General features: G+C 61.3%; 1 protein-coding gene across 3 annotated transcripts in view; it reads right to left on the reverse strand.

Moving 5' to 3' along the window:
* The window catches only part of SZT2 (seizure threshold 2 homolog (mouse)), a 32913-nt gene extending 23318 nt beyond the window's left edge, over window positions 1-9595 (reverse strand). For 2 of the 3 annotated variants that reach the window (XM_019501464.1, XM_019501463.1), the window contains exons 1-20: window positions 8728-9594; window positions 8185-8382; window positions 7985-8100; window positions 7049-7190; window positions 6637-6795; window positions 5788-5992; window positions 5562-5674; window positions 5044-5302; window positions 4352-4517; window positions 4162-4254; window positions 3881-3962; window positions 3418-3699; window positions 3147-3285; window positions 2709-2825; window positions 2534-2597; window positions 1959-2144; window positions 1519-1857; window positions 1238-1445; window positions 667-741; window positions 310-448 (exon numbers count right to left, since the gene is read on the reverse strand). In XM_019501464.1, coding sequence (XP_019357009.1) covers window positions 310-448; window positions 667-741; window positions 1238-1445; window positions 1519-1857; window positions 1959-2144; window positions 2534-2597; window positions 2709-2825; window positions 3147-3285; window positions 3418-3699; window positions 3881-3962; window positions 4162-4254; window positions 4352-4517; window positions 5044-5302; window positions 5562-5674; window positions 5788-5992; window positions 6637-6795; window positions 7049-7190; window positions 7985-8100; window positions 8185-8382; window positions 8728-9097 — 3452 coding nt within the window. In that variant the 5' untranslated portion in view covers window positions 9098-9594. Of the gene's footprint in view, window positions 1-309; window positions 449-666; window positions 742-1237; window positions 1446-1518; window positions 1858-1958; window positions 2145-2533; window positions 2598-2708; window positions 2826-3146; window positions 3286-3417; window positions 3700-3880; window positions 3963-4161; window positions 4255-4351; window positions 4518-5043; window positions 5303-5561; window positions 5675-5787; window positions 5993-6636; window positions 6796-7048; window positions 7191-7984; window positions 8101-8184; window positions 8383-8727 lie in introns of all 3 variants that reach the window. The other variant, XM_019501462.1, reaches the window with a different exon arrangement.
* Window positions 9596-9842: the final 247 nt, after the last annotated feature.

Below are 9842 nucleotides of genomic sequence, written 5' to 3' on the forward strand. Positions count from 1 at the left end.
GGTCCCCACAGCCAAAGCTTCTCTGAGCCAGCTGCCAGCAAGTGCACGTGTACACAGGGATCATGGCTTCTCACTTAGCCGGTGCCCAGCATGGCGCAAGCTGCCAGGACTGTGTCCCAGCTCATGCTGGAGGGCAGGGCAGAAGGCAGCTTGGACATCCCAAGACATGGAGCAGAGGAGCACCAAAGACAGGGACCAGGGTCCTGGTGGAGTCTGGGCTGCAGCAGACCAACTGATGGAAGTGACATGGCAACCAGAAGGTGGAAGGGGGAGGTTCTGGCTTTGGGCTACAGGACCCACCCCACTTACCGTGTATGGGAATAGACCTCCACACGGTCCTGCTGGATCTTTACAATCAGCCAGAAGTCAGGCATCAGTGGGCACTGTGGGTCCTGGTCACTCATCAGTGCCTCCTCACACTCTGAGTCGCTGCTCCCGCCATCATATCCTGCAAAAGGAGCCCTGCGGCTGGAGAATGTGGCACCCACAGCAAGCACCTTCATCCAGGGCAGGCGGCCCCTGGGAACTGACAGCTGCCCACGTGCTTCACCCCCAGCAGTCCCTGCCAAGCCCCCTCACTGCCACCCAGGCCTAAGCCACTCCACTCCACTCCCAACCCCACCCAGGCCAGCAGCCATGGGCAAGCCCTAGCCAATGGAACCTCACCCAGGTGATCAGAGTCCATGCTGCCCTGGCTTGACACCAGGCTCTGCACCCGGCTGGGCTGTTGCTTGCTGGAGCCTGCAGGTGAGGAAAGGCTGTTCAGCAGGTGCTGGCCACAGCTTGTGGCAATGCCAGCCAGTTGCTATCCACCAGCGTCAGCCTGGCGAGAGGAGAGGAGGGGAGGGCCCCAGGACAGCATGGGACCTGGTACAGATGGGCTGGAGAGCCACAACAATCAGGCACGCAGGTGGGGGGCGGGAGGGGGGACCAGGTGCATGGGGGCCTTGGTGTCTCTAGAGGTGGTCACATGATGCAGTAGCTGCACAGCTACCACCCTGTCCAGCTGGGAGCATGGAGGTGGCTGACGGCCCAGCCTGGGAGCAGGGCTCCGCACCACTGCAAGCCCTGCATGGCACAGCACAGCAGAGGGGTCCTGATGCAGCAGCCAAGAGGCTGCCATTGTTCCCAAATTGCACCCAGCCTGGGGTCTCAGCATGTGGCCCCCTTCATCCCAAGCCCCCCATACGCCCCATGCCTGCCCCCTCACTCCAGCCTGGCCTATGGCTGCCTGCACCTTCCTGACCATGGGTCATGGACTCAGCCAGGCTGGCAGCAGATGGCGTCGCCGATGGTGATTTCTCACTGTTCCACTTGTCAGAGGCCGACGATGGCAGGGACCGGGGGGCTGTCTCCAGTGCAGCCTCCTCCAGGGATCCCCGTCCAAGTGCTTTGCCCTGTGCTGGCCTCGGTGCTTCATCCACAACTGGCACCTGTACCAGGGGCTGCATTACTCAGTGACCCGGGCCCCGGAGGAGTGTTGCCAAGCCTGGCTGCAGCCCCCGCCCCGAGTCTCACCTCGCTCTGAGTGTGACTGCCTTTGTCTGGCAGGCTGCCCACATCAGCTCTGATGCAGGTCTCATTTGTGGGCCATGGCCAGATGCCCCGTGGCTCCTCTGGGCGGGTACAAGGTGGATACTGTAGGGCAGGTCCCTCAGCCTTGGTGGCACTCTCCAGCCCTGCCTGGCTCTGGGCTCCTTCAGGGCCCCCTCCATGCAGGCCAGAGGCTGCACATTCAGGGGGGTCTTGTGGGCCAAGTCCTGCCCGTTGGGCATGTAGGCGGCTGATGGAGATGTAGTGGTAATCGCTGCCTTCTGCATTGAGCATGTAGCCTGGCAGTGTCATCCTCCTGAACTCCTGGAACGGAGGCCAAGATGAGCCAGGCCCAAAGCAGCAGGGTCAGGCACAAGCACTGCAGCATGGGGCAGGTGGGGTGTGGGGGGTGCTTGGGGTATTACCTCTCGGAACTTCTCCAGCGAGTGCTCGGGCCCAAAGACAAACTGCAGCAGCACGGCCTCACTGTGGCAGCTGGGCCGGCCCTGGGAGTGGTGGATGTGGGTGGCCACACGGTGCAGGACGTCAGCGCTGATGTCCTGAGAGTGGCGTAGTGCGGACACGATCTCATCGTCCAGCAGCCAGCGGATCTGGGCAGTGCAGCACACAAAGGGGACACAGTCATGTGCAGGGGCACCCTAGCCTTGTACCTGGGGCCTTCACCACTCACCTGCAGCCAGGCCCCAGCTAGTCCTGGCTCTGGGCTCATGTGAGAAGCTAGGCTTTAGAGCAGCTCCCTTGCCATGCCTGAGTTGGGACAGGCAGGAGCCTGCGTGATCCCAGCAGGTCTTGGGAGCTGCTGCAGGCAGGGTCCACCCTATGGCTGGGGCACTCCATGGAAGGGGCTGTGAACAAGGCTGGCCCACCACCAAGGAGACACTAACTCAGAGCAGCACCCAGCAAGCCCAGGCATCCCTTTCTACCCCCCTTCCCATCCCCCAACAATCCCCAACAGTGAGGGAGACAGGCCAGGGCTCACCTCATTCATGGTGGCTTCGATGGCCTCTCTGTGCACCCCGGGGAGGTTGGAGAGTGCCGGGTGCCTAGGAGAGAGGGAACATGGATAGTCACAGCCATGTACATGGCCCTCAAGCAGGCAGCTCAGCCCGCGAGGGGGCTGAGCTGCCAGGCAAGGCTGGCCAGGGCTGTGGTACCTCTCGTCCCCCGTTGAAGGCAGCCGGTCCAGGCTGGGCATGATCTCGTCATCAGAGCGGAAAGAGGAGGGCTGCCCAGGAGAGCGGGTGAATGAGACGCTGCTCTCAGATGTACACCTGTGGCAGGAGGGGAGGGGGGTTGCTGCTGCCTGAACCGTGGGAGCACTGATAGCTGCAGACCCTGGTGAGCAGCTGGGAGTGCCCAGGTGAGGGCGAGATGCTGTAAGGGCCCTGCAGCCTGGGGCATTGTTTGCAATTCACGCCTCATGGGACTGCATAGGCAAGCTCCATGCCAGGGTGCATGGGGATGAATTCCACCCGACCAGCCTGGATGAGCCAAAGCAAGCGAGCCTGGGTGGGGGGTGGCTGCCTGGCCAATCAGCAGGACTGCCAGCCAGACAGGCTGGACTAGACCAGGCCAGGCCTCCCCACACCTACCGGTTGTGGTGGATATCAGCATTCACCACGTCGATCTCCAGAGGCAGTGTCAGCACAAAGATATCGAGGGTCACGCAGAGGTCAGCGAGGTCAATGCTGTGCATGGCCTGGCAGCTTTCCAGGCAGCTCAGGACCTCCCCTGAGGAAACAACCTGCTGTCAGGGGCAGGCATGCATGGCAGTCTGTGCCCAGGACTCTCCTTGCCCTGAAGGCAGCTGCAAGGGCCCAGAGTTCCCAAAGGCCTGAGCGGCTGCCCGCGGGGAGTCCTTACCTAGACAGGTGGGCAGCGAGCGCACAGGCATGGAGCTGTGCTGGCTGCGCAGCTTCACAGAGCAGGTCAGGTGCATGAACAGTGGTGGCATCTCCTGCTCCGGGAGCTCCTGCTCGTTCAGCGAGTCCCCACCCAGGACACTGAAGGAGTCGTCATCCTGGTTCACTGTGTTGGAGCCCGACTGGGAGTCCGTGTCCAGAAACTCGTGTTCTAGCTTCTCCCGGTACTCCACCTCCAGCTCAGGGTCACTCTCCGTGGCGATGCAGCACCCCATGATGGTCCCTGTACACACACCCGCTGCAGTACATGCAGCCCAGCCCCAGAGCTCCCTAGCTCCCGGTGCAAGCGCCACCCTGTCCTGCCACCCTCTGCACTAAGGCACATGCTGCCTCCTCTGGTGTGGCCACGGCTGCTCTGCTCCAGGGCCCAGGCAGGGTGAGCCACCTGTCCGCATGCACCATACCTTCCTCAGCTGCCAGGTCAGGCTCCGAGCCCTCCAAGTCCTCGCTACCTTTCCTGTCTGCCAGGTCCCGGGTGGCATCCTCCTGAGCAGAGAGCAAACACATTGCATACAGGGGCCAGGACTGCGCTCTTCAAGGCAGACAACAGGGCAGGGATGCCTGGGGCCAGCTGCAGAATGGGGAACACCAGCTCCAGCTCCCTTCCTGGCATAGCCTGGGCTCGGACCTCCAGCTCATGGAGGACAAGGCTGTGTGAGCAGCCAGGCCCTAAATGCCAACCTACCTCTTTCTTGGCAGACGGCGGGCAATAGAAGAAATAGTGTGGGTTGGACGGCACTGGCTTGAAGTGCAGACTCCCGATTTCCAGGAACTTCTCCTGCAGAGCAAGGAAAAAGAAGCTGCCTGTGAGAGTGGCGCTCCACTCCTTTCCCTGGGGCTGACCCAGCCTCATGGCAGGAGTCCCATGCCGTCACCTGGATGATCTTGTGCAAGTCAGGATGCATCTGGCAGGGCTGGCTACTCCCCAGCAGTGAGAGGGGGAAGTCCGGGCAGCAGCTGGCCCCAGTGCTGCCCCTGAGCTCCTCAGTGGGGCTGGAGATATGGTGGGAGTCCTGCTCGCTGTAGTCCTCCATTTCCGCACTGGCCGATGTTGGACAAGCCATTCAGGGGCAGCAAGAAACCATGACCCAGAATCACAGGTATCCTGCACCCAGCCCCTCAACACCCCTCCCCTCTTACAGGTTACAGGCAGCACCATGTTGCCCTGGGTACTGACAGCCTCACGCCTCGAGACAGCACCTTGTGCTCTGACCCTGCCTGATCCCTGTAACCTCCCCAGGCCCAGACAGTTACCACCATGCTCCACCAAGGCAGGGGGACACAGAACAGACAGAACAGCTGAGTGGGCACAGCCAGGGCATGGGTGGCACATACTGTGCTCAGCCATCATGTCTCCACACACGCACCAGGCCTCTGCAAAGCATCAGCACCAGCGAGAACAGGGCAGAGGACAGCTCCAAGTAGGAGTACGTTTGCCAGGGCAGTGGCCTCAGCCTAGTGCTTACTCAGCAGCTCCATCAGCTCTGCCCCCACCCTCCATGGAAGAGGGGCAGACATGCCTGCCTCCAGGGCAGCCCTGTTTGGAGCTAGGCAGCCAGTGCCCTACCTGGACTCTGAGGCAAGGATGCCTCTCTCCCGGGCACCCAGCTCATTGTCTTGATCGGCACTGCCCATGTGGAACCCGGTGGCCTTGGTGTGAGTACGGAAATGCTGATGGCTCTCGCGGAAGGAGCGCACATGGCTGCACAGCGTCAGCAGGAAGTGGGTGATGTCGATCTCCTGCAGCAGCTCCTCGCAGTAGTCCATGGCTGTCAGCAGGTCCTGTGAGCTGATCCCGTGTGACTGCTGCAGGCTCTTGAACAGCCCTGTGGGGTTGGTGCTGCACTCAGCATGTGGCAGTGCTACACAGGCCCCCATGGGGAGCAGATGCAGCCCAGGCACTGCTCAGCATGGCAGCGAAGGGGGCAGGGAGGGGACCACAGCAACCCACTCAGCTTTGGACCCCAGGTCCAGTCCCCTCGTCAGGCCCAGGGGTGGCAGCAACAGCCCCATGCAGCACCAAGCTCCATCATTCAAGGAAGAGGCTATGATCCCCTGCTGGGAGGCCCCAGACCAGGCCCTCACCTTTCACATAGCACTGGTGCGAGTGCTCCTGAAGCAGCGTGCAGTAGCCTACCAGCTCCTTGTGCTTGTGGTCCAGCCAAGAGGCACTGGGGGGACGGTCCAGAGACTGGGATCTAGGGAAGAGCAGCACCAGGACCTCTCAGACCCCTTGCTGCCAAGGCAGCACAGGGCCAGCAGGGCTGGGCCAGACAATTCACACCCCAGCACTCCCAGGCTGGGGAGTTACCTGAAGAAGATGTCATGGGGTGGGCGGTGTGCCCGTGGGCTGACCAGCTGCTCCCGGAGTGCCTCCAGGGAGCAGCTGTAGACATATACAGGGCAGCGGATGCGGCGGCACTCGCTGGGGTCAGGCTGCGAGGCCTGGCGGCTGAAGGAGATGTGCACATCCCTGCGCGGAGCAGCACCCGGCTCGCTAGGGTCCTGGCCAGCCTCTGCGGAGGAGACACGCTGACAGAAATGCCTTTGCCTCTGTTGAGTGCCCAACACCTGTGCCCCCTGGAGCGTTTACAGCTGCGGCACAACTAGCCCCCACAAAACACAGCAGTTCTCCACTCCCTGCCAGGACCAGCTGGCTACAGCTTGAAACCTGGCCCCCACTGGGCAATGAGGAACAGTGGCCACCTCTGCTTCCCAAGGCACAGCCCCACGAGCCCCTCTTACCCCATCCCACAGCAGTGTCCCTGTGGTCACAGGAGCCCAACCAGATGGGATACAACCCGAGCAGCTTCTCTGAGCTTCCTGCACCTTGGCCTGTCCAGGGCCTCACTCTCCAGCTCAGTTGCTGGCCTCCCATTCAGCCCATGAGGCTGGCACTGTTGTTCCCTCGCCCCCCAGGGGAGTCTGCCCTCTGCCCTCAGGGCTGGGGGTTTAACCACCAGGACAAGCCCCCTGGAAGCTGGCCAGGGGATCTCCCTTCTGCCCCTGCTCCACTGACGGGCTCAACTGGCAGAAACAGGCAGCTCAGGCCCCTGGTTCCTGGCTCAAGCAAGCTGCGCATTCTGGCTTTGTGGGACAGCAAGAGTTGGAGGGGGCATCCCTTTGGGGCCTGGGAATGGGCAGTGGCCAGGCCCTGTACCATGGGCTGGTGTAATGCTGAGGGTGGGCAATGGTGCTGCAGCATCTGCCCCTGCCCTGGAGTCTTCCTGTGGGGAACTGGGCAGAGCACCAGCCTCCTCGGGGCTGGCCTCCTCTTTCGGGGACTTCTCCAGCCCACACGCCACCAGCTTCTGCACGTCTGGAAAGGGAAGCAGAGATCAATCTGGCTCAACAGGTCCCCAAGGCTGCAAGAAGTCTCTGCCTACTCCCCACCTGGAGAGGCTCCAATGGGTCAGACCCAACCGAGCCAGAGGCACAAGCCAAAGACTTGTCTGGGAGCCAAGCAGCCCTCAAGCACTGGCTGGAGCCCCTTTCCCAGCCCCAACACATAGCAGGAAGGCTCTTCCCCCCAACTCCTACAGAGAAGGCTGCCTCCCCTGGCCAGGCCTCACCGGCAAAGGTGGCTGGCAGGAAGGTAAGGAAGAGATGCTGCAGATTGATCAGCTTGGCATAGCACCGCCACTGCAGGGGGAGAAGTCCCACTGTGTCAGCCTGGGCTGCAACGTCCTCTGGCAGCTCCACGTTGCCCAGGCTCTGGGGACAAAGAGCAGCCACATGAGAATAAGGGCCTTGCTGCATGCCAGCCAGCCTTCCACAGCCTGCTGGCAGGACAACCTGGCTCGTAGCATGCGGCTGCAAGGTCACTGCTAGCTGCATGCCTGGCCCAGCACCCTCCCCCTGCTGCAGACATGGGACAGGCTATGCCAATACTCCTACTGGGAGGGTTCTGGCTTTCCCCTCCACTAAGGGTCAGATTGATGCCATATTTGGGGTCAAGAAGGAATTTTACTCCATAGTCAAATTGGTATCGACTGGGGAGGTGTTTTGCCTTCCTTTGTAGTGTGGGGTATAGCCTCTACCCAGGATCTCTTGAGCATTTATTGACAACCTTTTATAGGACACTGGCTGCTGCAGCCCCCCTGCTTTCCCTGTGGCAGGCTTGGGTGTTAGGTCTGTGTTGTGTCAGGGTTTACAATAGTTTTATGTAGAGTTTAGATGATAGATTGTCTGGACTGGTTTGGACAGGGCTGATCCTGCCTCAGGCAGGGGTTGGACTGGATGTGACCTGCGCAGGTCCCTGCCAGCCCTATGGCTATGCCTCTACGACTGACAGGAGCCAGCTGGGCCAGTGCAGCTGACCCCCAGCCCACCTTGCCCCCACCTCTCACAGCTGTGGGAGGCAGACGGTGATCATGAGTCACCAGGTCTGGCCCAGCAGTGGCTCTGAGACCCAGGCCCCAGGCTTGAGGATGGCACCAGGCTCCTCAGCAGCTGGCAGGCAGGGTTTCCAGGCTGCGGGTGCCCAGGGGCAGAATGCCAAGTGGTACCTGCAGGGTGCTAGTGGAGCCGGTCCCATCCTTGGTGCTGCTGCTGCCGCCAGCAGGGTGAAATGACATGGAGGTATCCTGCCCCTCCAAGGGTGCAGGGGCCTTCAGGGTCTCCTCTGGAAGACAGATGCATGCAGGAGACCAGGAGCGGGGCACCAAGGGGCCAGCTCAGCCTCCCGCCACCCAGCTCTGGCCCTCACCTTGGATACTGGGGAGTGTGAAGGGTGGGAGGTGGCCATCGCGGTCCCGCTGCAGCACCTGCTCCATGAAGGCCATGTGGTCAGCGCTGGCCAAGGGGACCTCACGGTCGCTGAGGTCATGCTCCAAGCAGCCATGGAAGAGGCTCAGCAGCATCTCGTTGGGCATGAACATGGGGTCCTTGGCTGCCCTGTCATCCTCTGCTCCGGAACAGAAGCCCCAGTATGATCAGAGGAAGAAATGCAGTGCTGGCCACTGCTCCAGTCCCCACCCCTGCCAGACAAGCCTCCACATAGGGCTGGACCCACCCTGCTGGCATGGCTTCTCCCAGCATCCAGTTCTTCTGCACCCACGTGCACACTCCATCTGGGCCAGGGGACAGGAAGCCCTGAGGGAGCAGAGGCCCAGGCCTGGCACCAAGGAATTGCTCCCATGCTCATGCTCCCAGTGCTGCAGCAGTTCCAGCCCCTCCCTGCAGCTGCCAGGGCACACGTCACTGTGCAGTGCCCCAGGCATGGGGCTTCTCCATGGAGGTAGGTACTTACCCCTTGTCAGCATAAGGAAGAACATCTCGATCTGCTGGCACCGGGGAAGCAGCTTCAAGAGGTTGAACTGGAAGGGGATCTCATGCACGCGGGAGCCGGCCCCCACGTCAGCATCTGTAACGAGAGCCAGGCAGAGTGCCCCTGCTATCATCTGGGGCAGCCCCAGCCACTGCCCATGTGAATGGGCACAGGCATGGGAATGGTGCAGTAGAGGCCCTGGTGGTGCCCTGAGCATAGGCTCAGAGCCATGGAATTCCTGCCCTGGCTTGGAGGACATAGGTGAGGCAGCCGGGGGGACAGGACAGAGCAAGCTGAGCCTGGGAAGGGCAGAACCTGGCAGCAAGTGCATGCTCCCTGCAGGAAGGGCCATCAACAGACTCCTTGTGCAGTGGGATCCTTGGCCTGCCCCCAGGGTGCAGAAGCCCTAACAGGCACTCCCAGCTCCCATTCCCAGGCTTGCTGGCAGAACAATTAGCCCCAGCTCAGCCGGGACCCAACATCAACAGGGCTAGACCCCACGGCAAGGACACAGCCCTCCACAAAGCCCAATGGTCAGGTGCCTGTGGGAAGTGCCAAGCACAGCTGAGCTGTGCTTTCCCAAGACTTGGGGCCTCACAGGCAGGGCTGGCTCAGTTCTCAGGGAGAGCTCCCCTCCCCACTAGTCCTTTGCCACTCCCCAGGGAGACAAGTCAGCAGCAGCTTTACACTCCAGGTAGAGTTCCCTGGTCCTCATCCTACCCAGAGCCCCCAGGCAACAGGCCTGCTGGCTCCCCCTAGGCGCTGTTCCCCCTCCAAGCACTAGAGGATGCCCCAAACCTGACCATCAGCTGCACTGCCAGCTGCAACACCAGCCAGGAGCAGGGACAGAGGATGCACCTCCCCTGCTGTACTTGTGGAGCCCCGAGCAAGGATAGGAGGGAACGTGCTTCTGAGGACTTCTGTACGTGGACTTCAGCAAGGCTTCTGACAAGGTCCATTTGACTTTCTCATAAACAAACTGGAGAAATGTGAGCAGGGCAAAACTACTAGAAGGTGAACAGATAACTAGCTCAGTAGCCACAAGCAAAGGGTAATCATTAATGGGTCCATGTCAGAGGGGCAGAAGGTTTTGAGCG

This window comes from Gavialis gangeticus, unplaced genomic scaffold (genome assembly GCF_001723915.1).
Source record: "Gavialis gangeticus isolate Ggan-Ray unplaced genomic scaffold, GavGan_comp1, whole genome shotgun sequence".
Taxonomy (NCBI): domain Eukaryota; kingdom Metazoa; phylum Chordata; order Crocodylia; family Gavialidae; genus Gavialis; species Gavialis gangeticus.